Here is a 23244-nt window from a genome sequence, read left to right as displayed (position 1 = left end):
CAAATAATATGCGGAAATTGTTTCAAATAATATATGGAATTAATTATAGACTATTTTGAATTTGAATTTAGGTGTTACATGTGGCTGATTTAATAGTTTGACACATGACAGAATAAGATTAACTCTATTCATTTATTAGATAGGAAGATATATATATATATATATATATATATATATATATATATATATATATCTTAATCTTTACTATATTATTAAGAATATTGCCCACTTCTTGAAAATTAAGAGGTACAACATATATTACCTCATATACAATGATTTTAAGCATAAACATATAACCAATCTTATACCTATTACACTACACGGATCTATTATCGTATACATATTACATACACCGCATACACTACACTAGACCTTACCCTAATTTCCTAAACACAGCCGCCATCAAAACTATTGTCATCGTCTCTACCAAAGATGCGGTGATCTCCAGTCTCCCACCGACGGTCCACGGTTGCCGTCGTTTCTCCCAATCTCTTCCGTCACTTCTCTATCGCCTCTCTCTCTCTCTCTCTCACACACACACACATAAAAACCCTAAACGGTGTTGAGGAGTCTTTTTGTTTCTTGACCAGATGCTGAGCAGTTCTGGAAATCGCTATCTCAACCCGTCTTGTTGGCCAAGTCGTCACTCCTGCCGTTTCTACTTCGACCCTAACCATCACCTGCTTGTGTGTATCTCTAACGCCTACAAGTTACATTTTCATTTGTGGTAATCGATCGGATTTGGCAGTTTAAGGGTTTGATTTGAAGCTCAACCTGAAATCGATCGTCCTTTGTTGTCTGCATCTCTGCCATCCCGACGAAGAACATAGCAAAAGAGACCCACACATAAGAAATGTTCAGGTTTCTTTACTCATTCTCCGCACCTCATCTGGATGTTTTAGAGTATTCTATATCTATCAAATATCAGTACTTCATTGTCTTTCTAATTTGTGTTTCACCTTTTTAACAGAGGAAAATGTTGAGCTACCAACACAGTCATCAAACGTAACCTCTGCGACTTCTAATTCTCATCAAATAGAAAAAACCGATTTTGTTTTCTTGCAGATTTATATTTGTGCTTCAATTTTCTGCAGGCATGAATTTATCATAAGCCACAGGAGATTGTTGTGACCCATATTTGTGAAATTTTTTCTAATTTATCCACATAAGGGCAAATTCGTCCAGATCAGCCACTTTTCCATACTGAACCAATTCCTCCATTTATCCAACAGTCGTAAAAGCTTTCGATCCCTCTATAAGTTAGACGTTTTGAATTTGTTGATTCTTTAAGACATAATGGATTGAATCGGGTAAAGAGCTTGTTGTTTTGACTCCTCCATCTATATTTGTCTCTTTTGCAGGTAACTGAAATATGAATGATTCTTTTTGACGTCCTTACCCCTTGTGCCCTAATACCATTCGACACCCACACATCACAAATGTTATATGGTTCAAACCTCCAGCTACTTCAGTCATTTCCTCCACCACTCCATGGAATTCCTCTGTTAGATCCACCAATTCATTGCCTTCCTCAACATGTAAGCTTCTCTTATCCATCGCTGAACACCTTTTCTTTCTTCTCTAAATTGATTTGTTATTTTAAATTGATTTGTTAAGCTGTTTCTTCTATAAAATAAAATCGATTTTGAATCTAATTTTAACAAAAAAAGTGGCTGATATACTAGATTGTCTATTATTAGGGTTTTGGATAAGGATGGGATTTCACTTTAGAACAGCTTCATGGTGCTCTTTGTTTGCTTCGAAACTCATCGAATCTGGAAATCTTGTATATAATGCACATGAAGGTGGTAAAGTAACAATTGATAAAATTATATAATTATACAAGAGTTGGCAGCTAATATGCAGTTGCATTTTTATGTTGTTTCAGGAGACTGGAGTTAATTTGGGACCAGCTTCAAATCATTTGAAAAGCTTGTATTCACTAAAACTCAAAAGACCAATGCTAGGACTGGAGGTGATTTTTGATACTTTTATATAAAAATATATGATTGTATTGTATTGTTTTACAGGAGAATGCAGCTTCTTTGAGGACTCAACTTGATCAACAGAAAGGTGTTGTGGATAATCTTGTGAATAACACTCGGGTATATTTTTCACCTCTTTTTAAATATTGTTTCCAACATCTGAAATTTTTGCTTATTTCCAAATGTGTAATAATACATTTCTCTTAACAGATTCTAGAAAGCAAGATACAAGAGGCTAAGTCAAAGAAAGATACTCTCAAAGCACTTGCACAATCTGCAAAGTTATTTTTTTTATTTTATTTTTTTTTTATTTTTTTTAAAATAACATTGAGATTTTGCTATAACTTGTTGCAGTTAATGTATTTTTGTATAGAACTGCAACAAAAGTAAGTGAAATGTTGGGGAATGTGAATACAAGCAGTGCTCTTTCAACATTTGAGAAGATGGAAGAAAAAAGTTCCATTTCTTTCTATCTTAAAACAAAACAAAAGACATGAATGCCCTTTTAACTTTTTTTTCTTTGATGTTAGTTATGACCATGGAGTCTCAGGCAGAAGCTCTTAATTAGCTAACTACTGATGATCTTGAAGGAAAGGTATGTTTTCTTTTTCTCTATAATATAGCTTATTGGATTAAGTCGTTCTTTCTGAATTTACGGATTTACCCTTTTGCAGTTTGCAATGCTGGAGAGCTCATCAGTTGATGATGGTCTTGCAAGCTTAAAGAATGAGCTATCTGGAAAAGTCTTTTACTTTCAAAATGTCCAAACTAATCTACAATCTCTACTTGTAGATGGAGTTTATATCGAAAATGCGAAATCCCTTTATTGTGGAGTATAAAGATTCGTTGGTTGAAAAGGTAAAAAATGAAAATATTATCATTCACCCTAAAGCCTAATCTACAGAAAATATTGCACTGTATGAATTTTAACACAAAATGAACAATACATAGATCCCATAAAATTGTAATCTATCTCTACCTAGCTATTTGTAAAGGAAAATACAATCAGATAATAAAAATATTGTAAAGTATTAATTAAAGAATATGAACATATTCTCTTTTTTGTTTTGTAAAGGAAATCCAAGGCACATTAAGTTCCTGTTAAGTGTTTTTGTGTTTTTTGTAATTTTGCTTTAGTGTAATCATAATAAACCCTTCCATGTTGCAGCTTTGGCTTCTGGTCTTGCAATTGCTTCTCCAACAGAACAAAGAACTGTAAGCCCTTTCTTTTTTGTTTTATTTTTTTCACTTATTATGTTTCTGTATGACACGTATCGATTTTTTAATTCTGTAATGTGTAAAAGATTAAGTGACTTAATAATATGTTTTGACTACCGATCTATTAAACTGTTTTTTAGATTACAATATATTTCCAAAAATAAAATCGACAAATATTATATTCGTTTTTAAATTTTTGAGTATATTTGTTAAGTTTCATATGATTTTAAAATATTTTTGGTAGGGATTTTGATAATTAGTATATTTGTTAATTTTGTAAGATTTTAAATATTTTTGGTATGGGTTTTAATATTCATGGTAAGATTTTAATTTGCTTAATTTTGGAATGATTATCAATATCCAAAAATACAACATTATATTCTATAATAGATTATTCAACCTATAAATTTAAGTTATGTTCTTCATTTTTAACTCACAGCAAAATTTCACAGTTGAGGTTTTGGGACGATTTGATCATTGAGTTGGAATCGGGAAGACTGCTACACTGCTTCATTGCGTTTCTTACACGGATTCAGGTTCTCTTTACTTCTTTTATATTTTGTAACTTCAAATGTGTATAATATTTTATTTCTTACTTCTATTTGAAGTGATAAACTTCTTTTGTTTCAACTGTTGATATTATTCTGTCTTCTATCTAAATTGATCACTCTTCTTATTCTTTATCTCAAATAATACATGTATATAATTTGTATATATGTGTGTATGTATTTGTTTGTATTCTATCTAAATTGATCAATCTTCTTATTCTTTATCTCAAATAATACATGTATATAATTGAATTCTAGGTGTGTATTTATTTGTTTCTGACATTCTGCATATGTGTGGTTTGTATATGTATAAGTTAGGACATTTGTTTTGAATATTTTTAATCAGTAAATATCTTTTAATTATCAAATTGATTGTGGTATTGAAACTTGCCAAAGAAAAAACACCACAGTTTGTTTCTTCATTATCAATACTATATATTATCTTTATTATTATTATTATTATTATTATTATTATTGATGGGTTTTAGATATAATAATTTATTATAATTTATACAATTAGACTTTTTTTTATTTGACAAGTTACATTTTTATTAATAAATATTATTTGTTATTAATATATGCTTTAGGTTTTCTGTAATATTTAATAAATAAACCATGTAATAAAAACTCTTATTGCTTGGATATTTCAAAAGTTCGATACATATGTTATTATACTTTGGGCATCTCAAATCAATATAGTTTTTAATATAAATAAACCTTACAGCTTCCAATAATAAATCACCTAGAAAATCTATCCACATTAAAGCGCTATTTTTCATGTTATTATTCTTAATATTTTAATGTTTGATAGACTAAATTTTCGAAAATACAACTATCTGTTTTTCTATTTAAAAATAACATAACTAACGTTAAGATATATAATCACAAAAAAAATAAGCCCACACCTTTAAGTTTATAAGCCCAAATCTTAGTTTAAAAAGAATGTAATTAGTTTTTGAGCATCACAACAAATTCAACAGTTTTTTGAACATCACAAATTAATGAGTATTTGCTTAAAACCCGAAGCTTTTATTCATAAAAATTATTGGTGTGAACTATAAAATTTATATTGTTTAATGTTTCAACAAATTTAACACTAACTTCAAGCTTTTTTAAGTACTAAATTATTTACTTTAATTTTAATACAATATGATATCTACATTTTACCATGTAATAAAAACTCTTATTGCTTGGATATTTCAAAAGCACGATACATATGTTATTATACTTTGGTAATCTCAAATCAATATAGTTTTTAATATAAATAATTAAATAAATCAATTCTACATCAATCACATCCGACTTTCGTTTTGTAGAATCATGAATGGTCATATTTACGTTGATGCATTTTCGTTGCTACTAAACTACCATTTGTGGTATGTTTTGACATCCGTTCGTGTTGATTTCATTTGGAGGGATTCAAGAGCAAACAAACTTTTCATGGTTCTCATTGTTCAAAATGTATGTTTACAAAACTATTTATATCTTATATTCATTTTCATAATTTATCACAAGTATTTTTCTTTATAAAAATATTACATTTTCTTTCCTAATGGTGAGTCTGGATGGCATCCTAAAATACCAAGATATGGGGTGGCCATGGATGAAATTATTAGTGACAATGAAGACAATGATGAAGGTTCAGAAGGTACGCCTTTAACATTCTTTTACATATTTAAAACATGTAACACGTATTGCCTTAAATATTTGGATATTAAATTTATATTTTTCACATAAATTATGATATCACAGGATCTACTTCAAAAAAAGGCAGAAACACTGCAAGTATGCGGGAGTACTATTGTTACAAGTTCCAGATACGGTCGAATGATAATGTGATTTTGATGGGAGGGAGATTGTTCCAGAAGTTTGCAGTAGATACCTATATAAAGATTGAGACTACACGTTTGGTTTTTGTTGAAAAGAACCAAACCAAAATTAGAGCTGATTTATACCAGGGCATTGTTGATTGTTTTAATGCCGGTGAGGCTCAACCAAGTAGGGTTGGACAGAGAGTTGTGTTACCTGCAAGTTTCATTGGAGGTCCACGTGACATGCGCCGAAGATTTCTGGATGCCATGGCTTTAGTTCAAGATGATGGGAGGCCTGATATATTTCTTACAATGACTTGCAACCCAAAATGGAAAGAAATCGATGATGAGTTATTGCCTGGACAGTCAGCTCAAGATCGACCGGACCTTGTTGCAAGAGTTTTTCATGCTAAGTTAGAGGATCTCAAGGTACAATTATTGCAGAGACATATAATCGGTGTGGTGGGGTCATATGTGTATGTGATAGAGTTTCAAAAGCGTGGATTGCCACATGCACATTTCCTCTTAATAATGACCCCTGGATATAAGATGAATAATCCAGACGATTATGACAAACTTGTGTGTGCGGAAATTCCCGACCCAATAAGGTTTCCTGAAATGCATGATCTTGTCAAAAGTCACATGATGCACGGTCCCTGTGGTAGCTTACGAGAAAAAAGTCCGTGTATGCAGGGTGTGCCAAAAATATGTCGTTTCAGATATCCTAGGCAATTCAATGAAAAGACATCACAAGGAGAGGACTCATATCCATTATATAGAAGGAGAAATAATGGAATTGAGGTTACTGTAAGAAATACATCATTGGATAACAGATGGGTGGCTCCATACAACCCGAAGTTGTTAATGATGTTTAATTGTCATATCAACGTTGAGGTTTGTTCGAGTATAAAGTCTGTGAAGTACCTCTTCAAATATTTTTATAAGGGCCATGACAAACAAGTTATCCATATTGATAAAGACCAAGAAAATGTTGTTATTAATGAGATAAAAAAGTTTCAAGACGCACGTTATGTGTCCCCTCCCGAGGCATTATGGCGAGTTTTTAGCTTTCCTCTATCAAAAATCCACCCTTGTGTGCTGGCGTTGCAAATACATCTCCCGAATCAACAGTTGGTTAGGTTCAAAGACGTTGACAGAATGGAAGACATTGTTGATAGAGAGAAAGAAAAAGATTCAATGTTGACGGCATTTTTCAAGAAGAATAAAGAAGATTCCAAAGCGAGAGAATATTTGTATAAGGATTTTCCAAAACATTTTACATGGAATCGGGGCAACCATTGTTGGAGGACCCGCGCACATAAATCAATGGTGGGTCGACTTGTTTATGCTAATCCAGCTGAAGGAGAGAGATACTACCTACGCCTGCTTTTATGTCATATCACCGGGCCTACCTGCTTTGAAGATTTATACACAGCCAATGGTGTATTACACCCTACATTTCGAAAAGCAGCTCTCGAAAGAGGTTTAATAGAGACGGATGATAAATTATCACAGTGTCTTGAAGAGGCTTCCTTATTTCAATTTCCCAGCGCACTTAGAAGGTTATTTGCGACGATGCTGATTTTTTGTGAACCAGGAAATGTTCGCAAGTTATGGGACGACCACTATGATTCTCTTTCTGAAGATTACAGGAAACAATATGGATGCGCCGAGCGAGTGCAAAATATGGTCCTCATCGACATTAGAGTCTTCCTAGAATCTATGAGTAAAAAGCTTAGTGATTACGACCTTCCAAAGGTCAGTCCACACATCGATTTACAATCAAGAGGCTATCGTGAGGTGCAAGAAGAATACTCTATAAATGTGGATTATGAAGACTTACATGCGCGAGACTCTCTCAATCCAGACAAGAAGTTTGCATATGATGAGATAATGAGGCATGTGGATCAAAATATCCCGGGTGTCTTCTTCATAGATGGTCCCGGTGGAACTGGAAAGACATTTTTGTACAAAGCTTTGTTGGCTAATATTCGTGCTCGTGGTCTTATTGCACTTGCAACTACCACGTCAGGTGTTGCAGCTAACAACATGCCAGGAGGGAGAACAGCTCATTCACGATTTGGAATTCCGCTCAATCTTGATAATAACTCGATGTGCAAGATCACTAAACAAAGTGGGAAGGCTCAGGTACTTCGCGAGGCAAAGGTAATCATATGGGATGAAGCAGCAATGGCTAAGAGGCAGGCAGTAGAAGCAGTTGATCGCACAATGCAAGACATCACATATGAGAAGCTCCCTTTCGGTGGAAAGATAATGGTTATGGGAGGTGACTTTAGACAAGTGTTACCGGTCGTGAGATGTGGCACTCGAGCACAAATTGTTGACTCTAGCTTACGAATGTCACCTCTATGAGCTTCAGTTAAAAGACTTCGATTAAGTATCAACATGAGAGCGGTAAATGACCCATGGTTTTCTGATTTTTTATTACGAGTCGGTGATGGAAAGGAGGAAACATTGGACGAGTCCTATATTTGTATACCTGATAACATGTCCATTCGGTACACTGATAAAACTAAATCAGTGGACGCTCTGATTGATGCAATATTTCCTTCTTTGGAATCCAACGGCGCCGACTCAAAATTTATCATTTCGAGGGCGATACTGTCAACTAAAAATGAAAGTGTTGATGAGATTAATAATAAGTTGATCGAACGATTTTCTGGCGAGCAAAAAGTTTTCTATAGTTTTGATGAAGCGGAAGATGACAAAAATAACTTATATCCGATGGAGTATTTGAACTCGCTAAATGTTAGTGGTGTACCCCCTCATTATCTTCGGTTAAAAACTGGGTGCCCTGTAATACTTTTGCGAAATATCGATCCTTCAAATGGGTTATGTAATGGCACCAGATTGATATGTCGAGCTTTCCAACAAAATGTCATTGACGCAGAGATAGCGGTTGGCCAACATGCTGGAAAAAGAGTGTTTTTACCAAGAATTCCTCTATGTCCGTCTGACGATGAGATGTTCCCATTCAAACTTAAAAGAAAGCAGTTTCCAATTCAGCTTAGTTTCTCTATGACAATCAATAAAGCTCAAGGACAAACAATTCCAAATGTAGGTGTTTATCTACCAGAATCGGTATTCTCACATGGCCAGCTTTATGTGGCGTTGTCCAGAGGAATATCACGTGTCAATACCAAGGTATTAGTAAAGCCGGAAAAAACGTTTCATAATGATGGAATCTACACATCAAACGTTGTGTACAAAGAAGTGTTATGTGATTAACAATGTACAATCAACAACTTATTATTATACAATTTCTTCAAATATGTATCTTAGATGCTTATTTGATGTTTAATGCAGGGCTAGCAGATGAAGCAACATGATTGCAGATTGGTGTAGGTTATATATTGGACATGTTATAAATGTACAAAACTATATGGTTGCAGATTGTTATTATTTATATATTGTTAAAATCAAGTATGCACTATCAGATGAATTATTTGAGATGTAGACTCAACTTTTATCGTATTGTATGAGTATACACCTAGCAAGAAACTATATGTTGAAATGAACTATTCGACACATAATAGTCTACCAAATGGCCGCAATGAATAACTCACGTCTAAAGGAAACTATTAAAACTATCTTCCGAAAGAAACTTTTTGCCGCCCGGCGCTTAGCGCGGGTAAACGGCTAGTATATATATATATATATATATATATATATATATATATATATAGAGAGAGAGAGAGAGAGAGAGAGAAACAGAGAAAGAGAGAGCTATGTTTTTTTAGAACCAAAAGATTTATGAGAACTTGCGAGCTTATAATCAACTCATCATTTTTTAATACCAAAAACATCAATCTTTTCTGAATGGTGCGTCTAAGCCATATTTATGCTCAAAAAACAGATTTGAAGTTTTTTTTATTTGTGTATGATTGTTGATGAGCACAATCAGTAGTTATACGGACTAATGATGAGCTCAATCAGCAGTCATATGGACTGATGATTGCTCATCAGCAGTCTATATGGTTGCCGATTGTTCGCATTTTTAATCCATATGACTATTGGTTGTGCTCATCAACAGTCCGTATAACTACTTATTTTGTATACATGCAAATTTCGAAAATAAATAAAAAAGTTGTCAAATCTTTTTTTAGCCTATATATGGTTTAGACGGACCATTTGAAAAAGATTGGTGTTTTTGGTGTGAAAAATGATAAATTGATTATGAATTCCCAAGTTCACATGCTTTTTTTTAGTTGTCACAATAATTCAACCATATATATATATATATATATATATATATATATATATATATATATATATATATATATATATATATATATATATATATATATATATATATATATATAGAGAGAGAGAGAGAGAGAGAGAGAGAGATATGGTTAAATTCATTTATAACTAATAAATACTCTGTAACTGTACAATTCGATCATGACCATTTGATCAATGAAAATCAAAATGATTTTTGAGAGAATGAAAAAACAAAATTATTAAATATTTTATTTAAATAAATGAAATGGTATTATGGACATTTTGTGTATTCTTATTATAGGAAATTTAAAATTTCATGAGATTCTGTTTGACTTTTTTTATTAGGTTTGAACAAAACTTTTGAAAATTTAAAAACCCATTAATTAAAGTATTAACTTCGTTTTGAAATTTTATAAAAGAGTACAATTTCATTCTTAAAATTAACAGAATGTGTTTTACATTTTGAAATAATGTGATTTTTTTTTGAAACAAGACAATATTACTAAAAGAATATCAGTTGGAAATAAATAAAATCTATAAAAAATATATTTATTTAATAATATGAAAATATTCTTAAGGAAATGTGAGATATTCTTATTAGAATGAAATAAAACAAACCATTACTTTACAATAAAAAACAAAAATTACAAGCATTATTCTTAAAATCAATCATTATTCGTTCATTCATTCTTGTAAATAAAACAAAATAAATAAAGAAAACAAATGTAGCTCCATTATTCGTTCATTCATTCTTGTAAATAAAACAAAATAAAGAAAGAAAACAAATGTAGCTCCTAGACGACATATATCAAGTAGCTTATAATTGAAGGCTCACAACCTATAGGTCTTAATGAACGGTGTGTTCATTCGGTGTACTCTATCCCCGGCATGGTTGTCTTATTGACATATATCGTTCAGGTATCCCCAGAGTGATATTGTCTACCCGTTGCTATAAAGATCCTTTATGATAGGTCCCTTGTGATCATAATTTTAGGGTCAATGAGTGAAAATAACGGGAACGGGTAATCAGTTTATTTATTTGGTGTTGTGTGTTTATATTTAAAAAGATTTTAAAGATTATTATTATGGATTGAAAACCCTATGTGTTCATCAGGCTCCCAAGTCTTCTGTTTCTTTGTATCACAGGTAGCGGCATAAGAGCACAGGTGTGATGAGTTTAAATCTGGAGTGAGATTTAAAGGAGAATAGGCCAATAGAATAATAAACTATTGTAAGGCCTGTAATATTATGTTTATGCTTATGTTGTTGTATTGACCATGACATCCCAAGGTTTTTAAATATAAATGAAATACATTTCCTCGGAAATTCTTTGATAATGATATTGTCATGTTTTTTTGGGAACAAATTCCGCACTATTTCTCTTTTGAAAATAATACTCTGATTTAAATAAGCATAATCAAATTGGTGTTTTCTGGCCGAGAAATTGGGGATGTCACAGTTGGTATCAGAGCATTAGTTTGAGCGAACTAGGAATTTTGAGGATTTCTAGACTTAAACTTATAATGCTAAGTGATGATGATGAGGTGTGTGTGTCTAAAATATTCTAGGTTGCATACCTGAATTGACACAAAGCACTTGCTTACTTTAGAATAAGATACCTAATTTGTTGTTATGTGCTAATTGATTTGTATTATAGCTTGATTTAGGCTGCTTACTTAACTTGCTATTACTTGATTAGACTTAAGGTTTATTACCGAGCTTGATTTAAGAAATTTTATGTGTTCAGGATTCTAAAAGTTTAGTTATTGTATTAGAACTGACATGTAACTTTTCGGAGTGATAATGAGGATATACGTAACTAAAACATTCTTTATCAAATAAAGACGCGTCCCAGTATGTTGAAAAACTGCTTTGGTTTGCATAACGTCATGGTGAGAACTCGTAGTGGATTGGGAAATAGTAATGGAAACCAACAACCTTAGGACTGTTTACTATTTGGATAAAACCGAATTATCCAATTGGACAATTTTGATTGGAATATTTGGTTCGGATATTTGGATTTTTGGATTTGTTTTCAACAAAACCGAATTATTATTTTGGATTTCGGATTGATTTTGGTTTATAAAATAAGAACCGAATAGTCCAAAATAACCGAATAAACATTTAATTTTGATCTATTTATAATATATATCTATAGTTTTTTTATTAATTTTGTAATTTATTTTTTCAAATAGGAAAGTTTCACCCGATAAAGAAACATTAATATGTATTTTCACTCAAAAGTTTCTATCTATAAAAAATTTAACTATAGTATATCTTCTTATTAGTTGTTTATAAATTTCAAATCATAACTAAGTAATTTGTTTTTGCTTCTTGTGTAAAGTTAAGTAATATTATAATTATTTGTCATTTTAAAATGTTTTGGTTTTTGAAAACCGAATTATGAAAACCGATCCAACCGAACTGTATTGGATCGGATCAGATTGGATTTAAATTTAGTTTGGACTATTCGGATCCATGTTTTGAAAACCGAAATCAATTTGGATTCACTTGATTGGATCGGATCAAACCGATCCATCCAAACGAACATCCCTAAACAACCTGGGCATGAGCGTGCACCAGTCGCCGCACCTGCTCCAGAACCTATCACAATAGCAGGAGTTCAGTCAATGATACAAGTCATGCTAGATCGATAAATGGAGTAGAGACAAGGCGTCTGCTTCTAGAGAATAGGGATGAACCTGCTGAACTAGTTGTGCAACCTGAACTAAATGAGGAACATTCAGAGGAAGGAAATTATAGTAGAACCGTTATTCAAGATGAACCACAAGTGGTTAGGAGAAACAACCGTGATGAAGGAACTGAAAAGAATGGATGCAAGTATAAAGACTTCACAAGTTGCAAACCGTCAACTTTTACAGGGAAAGAAGATCCGATCGGAGTAATGGACTGGATCTCTGAGATGGAGCTAGCTTTCATAACATGTGGTTGCAAGGGCAAGCTACAAACCACTTATGTTGTGCGTCAGTTTAGGGTGGGGTTGTTCGTTGGTGGAACACTTTGGGAAAGACCATATAACTGACATGGGTAGAATTCTTGGTACACTTTAAATGCAAGTTATGCTCAACACAAAACATGCTAGAATTGGAGAACCAGTTTCTTACACTGAAAAACGGCAACATGTCCATTGATGAGTATACCAATGCCTTCACATACAAGACAGAGTTTGTGATAAGTTTTGAGCATCCTAACACTCCTATGTTGTACATGAAACCCTATAAACCTTGGATCAATGTTTTCTCTATTATACATGCAAATATTAAATATTCCAAGGTTTCATCCTAACTAGCATAATATGAAGTAACTATACTACAAGAATCTAGTAAAAAGACATACCTTTTGATGGAGCTTGAAGTCTTGAACCTTTAAGAGCCTAGTGCCTCAAGTTTTGCACCTCAAATGGTTCACACAACACAAAGAACCCCTGGAATAACTAGAGAATAAGGATACTTAGGTTCACCCTCAAGAAATTGGTTTGCCCTCTTTGTGTACATGCACTCTCGTGTCTAGCACCTAGCCCTATTTCATGAACCATATACCTCTTTATATAGTGTGGAGGATTAGGGTTACATTCATGTAAACCCTAATACCCATGACCTTTCATTTCCATAGGATCCATGGGTTAAACACTCCATGGACTATCCATGAAAGCTTAGCCCAACCTAAATGAACTTGGCCCACCATTTTATATAAGAGACCATATTTAATTAGTTCTTTTTTATCACTAGATTAATTCTAAATTAATTTTTGATCAATACTAATTAAATAATATGATTCCGTATTAATATATTAGAACTTATAATACATTAATATAAATCACTAGTATCTTTTTTCTCATTTTGTCTATCCAATTGTTACGATGCCATGCTACAATATCTTAAACTAAAAAACAATTTGCGGTTTCCTGATTTTCTACCAAAGCTGAATACCAAGCAATGACCACTACTGTGTGAAATTATTGTTGGATTAGTGTCTAAGTCCATAACTATTTTGGTATGTACTTGACCCGATTATGAGCATGGTCCTTTTGGGTTGCCTTCACCATAACAATATGTAGGATGAATTAAGGAGAGAAAGGTTTAATTATGATTTATTAATATATTATGAGAATAATATATTAAAGGAGAAATCATATTGTTTAATTAATATTAGTCATGAATTAATTAAGAATTAATTTTGTGGCTAAAAGAGATTAATTAAACTTAAGGGACTTATTGTGTAATTATAATATAATTACATAGATGGGCTAATGGACTCCATAGAAGTTGGAGTAGACGAATTCCATGGGGAACCCATTAGAAATTGTCCAAGGCTTCTAAAGAGGGAGTCCATGGGCTGCTTAGGGCTTAAGCAATCAGATTAGGGTTTCCTAGTTGTAAACCCTAATAGCCAGCATATATAAGGAACCCTTATGGCCCCAAAAACGTGGTGAATACTTCCTTTAGGGTTTCCAGCCGTTTTTGGTGCCTCATCTCTCCTCCCTCTTCATCCAAGTTGCTTAGTGGTGTTTGTGACTCCATTAGAGGTGCAACACTTGAGGCACTAAGCTTTCTAAATCCAATCAAAGCAAGGAATTGATTGTTATTGCTACATAACAATCAAATGTAATCTCTAAACCTTATTTCAGTTCATAATATGTTAGATCTAGGGTTTATGGTTTTGGATTATCAATTGCATGTTCATTAGACAAACTAGATCCAAAGCTATTAGGGTTTGCATGTACACCATAGGATTGATGTATTGCTCAAAACCCATCAATTATGTGGATGTGTTGGTTGTTCAAGGAATTAGGCGTTGATCAACATGGTTCTACTACACTTTTTTGTTATAATCAAGTTGCCCGTCACATAGCTAATAACCATATCTTTCATGAACGCACCAAGCATGTGGAGATGGATTGTTATATTGTCCGTGAGAGAGTGGATTCAAAGGAAGCACAACCTATGCATGTTGATACCAAGTTCCAGCTTGTTGATTTGTTCACGAAAGGTTTAGGCGGTCAACATCATCGTTTTCTTCTAGACAAGTTGGGCATTTGTGATCTCCATGCTCCAGCTTGAGGGGTTGTATTAGCATTGATTTATTTTATGTTTGTTATTATCTCCTATTTTCTAGCTAGATTTCTTTTCCTTTTATTGTATTATGAAAGGACCTTATGATCTTTGAATGAATTAAGATGATATCGAATTCATCACCAATTTGCTAAAGACCAAAACAAACTATATTGTCTGAGACCGATCCGAAACTGGTTATATATACAACTATACTTAATTTATACTTAATTGTTAAAAGAAAAGTTTACAAAGAATATACTAGGGATGACTAAAAAAAGTGTCTTTATTTATAGTGGGGAAGTGTCTTTATTTATACTTAGGGTGTTTTCAAAATACCAATGAACAAGAATACAATGTATAAAGTAAACGAAATGGAAAATATCTTGAATAGTCTGTTGCAGTGAATTGAAGGTTTGTCACAATATAATTTCGGTTCAAATACAGAAAAATATATGTAAAATTATAACATCTCATATTTCGTTCGTATTATAAAATTTAATTTAGATACAACTATTTCCATTCGAGCACTATTTAATAATTTAGGTATAGATTAAATTAGTTTTGGTCCTTACGATTTATATATTTTACTAATTTTGAAAATTTAACACCATTGATCAGTTGCCAAATCCATCATGAATCTCATGTTACATGAGTGTAAATTGGACATGAATCCCATGTTAAGTAAATTTAAATTAGGGCTCTATATCCCATCTCAATAAATGTAGATTGAGCATTTATTTTTTCCCTTTACACATTTTATCTTTTTTTCTTATAATATTTATTTTTAGTTTGCCGACATGGCAAAAAAAGGGGAGGTACCCTTGGTAGCTTGGTACCTCCAAGATACCATTCTCTCCTCCGTAGGTTGGAAGTGGTAACTGTAGGGGTGTAAGTGAGACAAGCCAACTCGCGAGAAACTCGAGACCAACTCGGAAAATACTCGAAATCGACTCGACCTTAATCGAGCCGAGCTCGAACTTGAGCTACTCGAGTACCTTATCGAGCTGAGCTTGAGTACAAAAATACTCAACTCGTAAGGCTCGCGAGCTTAGTGTAATTTACATAAATGTCATTTTCTTTATAATTGTTCATTTATAAGATATATGTCATTTCTTTATAATTATTCATTTATGACATATATGGTTGATGTTATATTGATATTAGGTGATTAATAGTGGTTTTTTCTTTTGTAGTTTGGACATTTACATGTGGAATGTTTAATATTTTTTACTCAATTTAGTGATTTTGATTTTTTTTTAAATATTAGTCGAGCCGAGCTCGAGACTGTCGAGTATTTCACGAGCTCGAGCTTGAGCTTAAAATCAAGGCTCGAGTCGAGTTCGAGCCGAGTTTCGAGCTCGAGTATTTTAGTCGAGCCGAGCTTCGAGCTTGGTAGTATTCGGCTCGACTCGGCTCATTTACACGTTTTTGTAGTTTTACTAACCCGTTTCCTCTCTTTTTTAAGGGAGCTGATCCGTATACAACAATTTTTTTTCATACACAACATTTTGTGCTTTAAAATGTTGTATTGTACAACTATATAATGCATGAATTATTGTGTATGGCAAAAAAAATTGTTGTATACGAATCATTTCCCTTTTTTTATCTTTTGTTTTTGTACTATGTGTTTTAAGACTTGTATTTTAGTTGTTTTGTGTGTGTGTGTGTGTGTATATATATATATATATATATATATATATATATATATATATATATTAATTTAGTGAATTGAGAAAGATGAAGTTTTCATACGTTGTGGGTTGGGAAGAATGGAAGTAGAGCTGGTGTGGCAATATGTTGAGTGAGTTGGAATGGAACGACTCCCTCCTCCCTTATGTCTAGTTACTGAGTTTAAGAAAAGAAAAGAAAGGAAAAAAAAAGAGTAAGGAGAGAAATGAAAGCAAAAAAAAAAATATTTTGTGTTCTCGAGTTGGAGAGAACTAAGAGGAAAATTAAATATTTTGTTATTTCTCTCCAAATTCTTCCAAATCGGAAGGAAAGTTATGAGGGAAAATGATATTTCTATTTCCTTTCACTTCCTTCCTTTAATAAAATTCTGAAACACCAATTTCTTTTATCATCTTCACACTTGCACTCATTTCCTTTCCTTTCTATCGTTAAGTTGAATTCGGTAACAGAGTGTTAGACTCCATTTGTAGTACATGACCCAAGACCCACACATGATCCCTTGGGTGTTACAAACTCCACCATACGACCACTTTTGTTAACGAGGGTTTTAATGGTAGGCAAGAGAAAGACAATGGAGAGAGCATGTTCAAATTTAGAAGAGGTTGCCGGAATTTAGGAGAAAGAGGAGATCGACGGTGGATTAGATGGTTGGGTTGGAGATAGATAATTTGGGGGGTGGGGGAAGGTACCAATGGTAACAAAACGTTATGTTAGAAACAAAAATTACATGAGTAGTGTTAGCTGAGTTTTAAGCCCAAAACACCTAGTAATGACAAGTCTTTTTTCAAACCATAAATACAACATTTCTTTAATTGACTCAACAATTGTTTCTTTTCTATGCTTTTTGTCAACAAAGACAAAGAGATTTATAATTAAAACGTCATACTGCCCCAACAAGTTGTGAATGAAATCACCTCGATAACTATTTTGTATAACTAAAAAGCCGAATCGAGTATATCCACGGGATCATTTCCAAAAACAAACCAAATACCAAGACCTACAATTCAAGCCAAACAAAAATGGTGTTCCAAGTTCCGCAATAATTTCATACAAAAAATATCAAAAACTTCTATATTATCTTTGCAAACCGGATAAAGAACCGAAGGGACATCAATGCCCTTATACTTTACATTGGTCGTATTAGGGAGTCTATTCACCTAGGCTCTCGAAATAAAAATATTTATTATCTTAAGAACGAAACAATTTTATCTAGTCGTACGATTTGCTACTGGCAAAAAAATACTTATCAAAACACTTTCTCGTGACATTAGACATGAACTCCTAAAAGCTTGATAGATAATAGCTTCTTTGATAACTCAAATGACTATTAAATAGAAATATATAGAAAATACATAAACTCTAATCCTACACACCAACCCCCCACCAACCCACTCCCTAAAATTTGATTGGGAGGAGACTATTAAACTAAAAAACAAAGACATAGAACATAAAACATATATGAAGATAATTGCACAGACTAGAGCTCCAGTGAAGTCGATGTCGTAAACCGGTAAGGTTATGACGATATTGATTATATTGAATCTTATGGGCAAAAATGGTCGATGATATAAAAATAAATAAATAAAATAAACTTGACACAAGCACTAGATATACATGCGGTTGTAGTGGCAGCGACGACTTTAGCGGTTATAACTAGATATAGTGATGGTGGGGAAGAATTGATTCTCTAGCGAAGTCGAGGCCGGAAGTAGCTAGAGTTTTCTTTAGGATGAGAAAGATGAGAAAATTTAAGAAAGGGACATGGAATCCGACGACTACAAAAGGTCGTTAGATGTCAACGACCAGCAGTTATGGTTAGCGCGCATATGGTTTAACTTAAACCTAGTATCATGATAGATAACAACTTGTTTTATTACTCAAACTAGTTGTGAGACTCATGTATTACATGAGTTAATTAAAAAAAAGTTAATTATGAAGGTCTAAATATTTGAGAACTTTGCATTTATAAGAAAATAAAAAAAATAATGAATTATTAAAATTGAAATGTGTTTTTTTGTCTTTTAAATTTAAACAAATAATTTAAATAAAACAAACTAATGGGCTTTAATTTGGGGATTTCAAAATTAGAAGGTAATCCATTAATGAAATTGATAACCATTTATTACTACATTTATTATAATTATTACATTAAAATATTATGTGAAATTTATTTATACAAAAAAACTCATAAAATGATATGTGGAAAAAAAATTAATTCAAAACTAGAAAAGATTCACCGGCGTTGTCGGGGTCGAAAGGTATTGCTTTGTAAAGTAAAGTAGCATGTTGAATTGCATTGAGATAATCTAGTAAAGGAAGATAAACAATGTTATCTAATTACATAAGTAAATCAATCTAAATAATTATTTCTTGCAATAAATGAGGAAAATAAAGAAATGATCTCACAAATTGAACTTTATTGTCATGTATGGCAGTGGCCGAAAAACCAATCCGGAAAATATAGACCGTTGTTTTTTGTCCGTTAACGTGAGGGTAATTTGGTCTTTTAAGGTAGTAGGGATTGAATTGTGACGACGGGTAAACCATATAGACCATTTATGTAATTTTGGCGGTGGTGGTGGTGGTGGTGATGGCAGCTGGTGGGTGACTTTATGGTATTGGATGAGTATTTTCTAATAAATAAAACATTAATTTAAAACCAAAAAGAAACATATAAATTAATAAAAAACAAATAGGATTAGGAGTAAAAGAGTGATTTCGGTTTCCATCATTGTCCTCAATGTGTTAAATATGGTAAACCATAGGGACTAATCGTGTAATTTTGTTTAACAATAATAACAATAATAATAATAATAATAATAATAATGAGGGACCATTTCTGTTAAAAGACTAAATACTAATAATATGTAACAAAAGACAATGGTTATGAAAAATTCAAACGAAAGTGAAAAGGTTGTTTGTGAACAAAAGCATAAAAGTGAAGGGTATAAGTAGTTTTTTAAAACCAACATAAGTTGGAGGACCAAAAGTGACAAAAAAAGGAGCAAACATACATAACCTTAGGGATCAATCTTGTCAAATACTTAAGAAGTTTACTATTCCTAACTTTCATATATATATATATATATATATATATATATATATATATATATATATATATATATATATATATATATATATATATATATATATATATATATATATATATATATATATATATATATATATATATAAAACTACAAAATTGATATTTGACAAATTGAATGAGAGTATCATATTTTGACAAAAAAATCTTCATTTATTAGAATAGATAAGAGTTAATTACTATAAAGAATACTTAAACCCTAAGGATGTCTGGAACCCTAAATCTATAGTCTACACACTAACAAAGTTATTTGTATCCCAAATCCATTTTTCACAACGGAATAAACATCTTTGATTTAAAGAAGAATCCTCGTGAGTTGATTTTCTTCCTCCACTCGTAGAACCATTCTATGACAGTTCCAATGGCAACTCATCACCCGATCAATAACTAGACAATCCTTATCATTTCCGACATTCTTGAACAAGGCCAAAAAACATGGTCTTCACATTCTTGAGCAAGAATGCCTTTTGACCTCTTATCATATTTGATACAATAAATTCTATGAAGTATAGAGATCAGTACGTCAATTAATTCGATCTAATCTATTTTAATCCATATTAAAAAAATAAATTATGTCGACTTGTTTTCGTACCTATTCCACCAACATATTTTATGGCATAGACTTGTAATTATTAGACCTTTCGTTATTTTCTGTCATATGGTGTCACGTCGTTGGTAACACCAATAAATATACAAAAATGTCTATTAATTAGTTTTGGGTAAAAATGAAAGAGGAATTTAAAAAGGTGAAAAGTCGAAATCAAACCACTTCCACCGATGAAAGTCAAAATAAATGCTGTTCGGATGTGAGGAGCGCCATACGCGTTGCTTCAAACTTATAGAGCTTCAACCATCTAATTGAGTGCGTCGGCATTTTGACTTTAAATATTCATTTAATAACGATTATACCCTCGTGTGTGGAACCCATTGTCTAGTTTCCATTTAGAGGAGTTTTCAAAAGTCAAAATAATATTTCATATTAGGCACTCGGTGTCTTTTTTTCAATACCTACAACGTCACCGCCACCTCCCACCACCTTCAACAACCGTCTCATGCCGTCCTCACTTGGTCGGAATTCCATTTTATCATATTAATTTGACCAAACGCGTATTGCGGATATTTTAAACCTAAATATTTGATTTCACACAATTTCAAAAGACTACGGTAATTGATATGATTAATATTCTTTATCTTAATATGTTAATTTTAAATTAAATTCACAATGGTGAATTTAAGGATATTTACAACTAAATACGTAAGAAAGTTACCGAACTATGCATAAATATTTTCTGTAAATCTTTGAACTAAAAAGCGATCAAAGAGAGTGTTTGCTTAATTTGTGATTATGTTTCCTTACATTGTTAGATATATATAGTCATATAGAGTCCTTAGATTATAACACTTGTGGAAATAGAAATTTTTCAAAACATATATAAAGACATATTGAACCACGTTGTATGTATGAGTATGAGATACATTAGCACACATTAATCTATTATTGTTGTCGGTATGATGAAATGACTATCATGTAATTAAGTTATTTAATGTCAAAAAGTTATTAACCAAAAGCTATTTTTTCTTTACCGTTCGCCAAAACTAACATACATTCTTCCCTTCCATAATGACCATATGAGATATAAAGTGAATACATATCTAATATGATACATAGGGTGTGTTCGACAAAATTATCTAGTGGCGGGTGGTTTGTAGCGGGTAGCGAGTAACTTGTAGCGTATAGCGTTTTGTTAAACGCTACATGAAGTAGCAATTGCATTTGGAGCGTTTTGTTTAAACTAAACACTAGAAACTTGTAGTGCTGAACAAGACTTCATGTTCAAACGAACGTTAGAAACTAGAAGCTCTCGAACACTTCATGCCGAACACGCCCATAATTATTCATTAGGTGGCTACTTATATAAAGGGTTCAATGTTCAAAATTACTCGACCCATATATGAATTAATTAGAACTCTCACCTTACAACTCCTCATATTAAAATATGTGACATTTTATACAAGTATACTCCCTAAAAAACAACCATACTACGCCCTAAAGGTTTAATGATTCGTTTTGTTAAACCTTTAAGCATTGCATGATTTTTCTTTTCCCTTCGAGGTTTTAGGCATGGATTGTTAGGGTTTGGAGGATGGGAAGAAGGTTTTTGAAATTGATGATAAAACTTGATCTGCTTGAAGGATGCATTGTGTGATCACTTTCCGAATATGATATTTTGACTCTTTGTTAAGGTTATACGAAATCCAAATCATGAGAATAATCCTTCAAGGAACAGTTTCGTATCAAGACACTGATATAAGACCACAAACTATGGTTTTATAGCCTTTCAAATTATATGATTACCAAAGATAAGATTAAATCAACATTAATTGTTGCCCTTGGACCCCACAAGAGGCTTTACCCCTAGGACCCCACAAGGGGGAGCAACCCCCTTGACTTCCGCTATTTGGTCGAACCGAGATCAAACTCCTTTTATACAAACGTACACTCCGTAAATCATATCATTTCCACATATCACGTGGAACTCGTTTTTGAGCTCCTAATGTGAGAGTAAATCACAAAGTACTTGTAATATTATTTGCATGCTAAGATTGAACCTCTAGATTATGAAATTTCAAACCTCAACGTTAGACTCTCGAAAGGGAAAGATTTTTGTCTACATAAACATGCTTACAATATTTAATTGTGTGCACGGTTTGATTAATTTTTGTTCAATAACCTATTTAAACTTTACATATAATTCGATATCATTTGTATATATTTTTAAAATATACAATAAATAAATAAAACTAAAAAATTGAGCAACCTACAATTTGCATGTATAAAAGTGGGGGTTTCAAAGTCACTACACCTACCTTTCCATCTTTGGTGTTAGGCAAAGCCCGCATTTTACATTCCTCAATTCTTCAAAACCATGATACGCTTTCACATCACTCTCTCTTTCCTCTTCCTCCTCTTTGCTACCTATAGCTCCGTCATCACTTCATCTTCACGATTCAAGGCCCTACCTCCGGCAGCCTTTCCCGGCCAATTGCACGCAACGGAACAGCTCTTTCTTCCCTCTACTACAACTATGCCGCCTGCAGATTCCACAGATCTTATTAGATCTGAGAAGCGAAGAGTTCCCACAGGTTCAAATCCACTGCATAACAAACGAAAGTTCTAGAGCAACCTGCAAGGAGATTATTTGTAGAATATCATCATATCATAAGCAGGTTACTCTTCGTATATATACATCCTTTTGATTGTATCAGATATAGTATATAGAGTTACGAGAGGTTGGTGATTCAGAATCTATTGTTAACTTATCTTACTTTTAATAGATTCTGAATCAAGGATGTGTTGAGTTATATGTATAGGCTCTTACGAATTATTTTAATTATTAAATCATTCTATTTAGATATCTGTTGACTATTGTTTATAATTGTAATCGGAAATCTTAAACTGACATACACGATCGATCAACGCTCTTGATCGTCATCGGATATAGCTTCAGTTTTGTTCCTCCGATTGAAAACCTGAAAATCACGACGATGATCCATGGATGAAATTAG

General features: G+C 32.6%; 2 protein-coding genes and 1 long non-coding RNA gene across 7 annotated transcripts; all 3 read left to right on the top strand.

The window, feature by feature from the left end:
* Positions 1-336: 336 nt before the first annotated feature.
* Positions 337-3879, top strand: LOC111898534 (uncharacterized). 5 transcript variants are annotated; one of them, XR_002852598.3, is made up of 10 exons: positions 337-861; positions 971-1005; positions 1095-1538; positions 1701-1805; positions 1889-1935; positions 2031-2105; positions 2196-2580; positions 2660-2843; positions 3154-3200; positions 3643-3879. It is a non-coding gene; the product is annotated as an uncharacterized LOC111898534 (long non-coding RNA). The 5 variants fall into 5 exon arrangements; XR_006192873.2 differs by having other exon boundaries at positions 339-861; positions 1095-1259; positions 1362-1538; positions 1889-2105; XR_002852599.3 differs by having other exon boundaries at positions 340-861; positions 1095-1234; positions 1362-1538; positions 1889-2105.
* Positions 3880-5350: 1471 nt separating this feature from the next.
* LOC111898553 (uncharacterized) lies at positions 5351-7935 on the top strand. The gene is made up of 2 exons (XM_023894452.3): positions 5351-5399; positions 5504-7935. Exons 1-2 carry the CDS (start codon positions 5351-5353, stop codon positions 7933-7935), a joined length of 2481 nt encoding a protein of 826 aa, XP_023750220.2.
* Positions 7936-8070: 135 nt separating this feature from the next.
* Positions 8071-8811, top strand: LOC111898535 (uncharacterized). Its single transcript, XM_023894439.3, has one exon. It carries the CDS (start codon positions 8071-8073, stop codon positions 8809-8811), a length of 741 nt encoding a protein of 246 aa, XP_023750207.3.
* Positions 8812-23244: the final 14433 nt, after the last annotated feature.

This window comes from Lactuca sativa, chromosome 5 (genome assembly GCF_002870075.4).
Source record: "Lactuca sativa cultivar Salinas chromosome 5, Lsat_Salinas_v11, whole genome shotgun sequence".
In the NCBI taxonomy this organism is placed as follows: Eukaryota; Viridiplantae; Streptophyta; class Magnoliopsida; order Asterales; family Asteraceae; genus Lactuca; species Lactuca sativa.
This window is presented reverse-complemented; position numbering and strand designations above follow the sequence as displayed.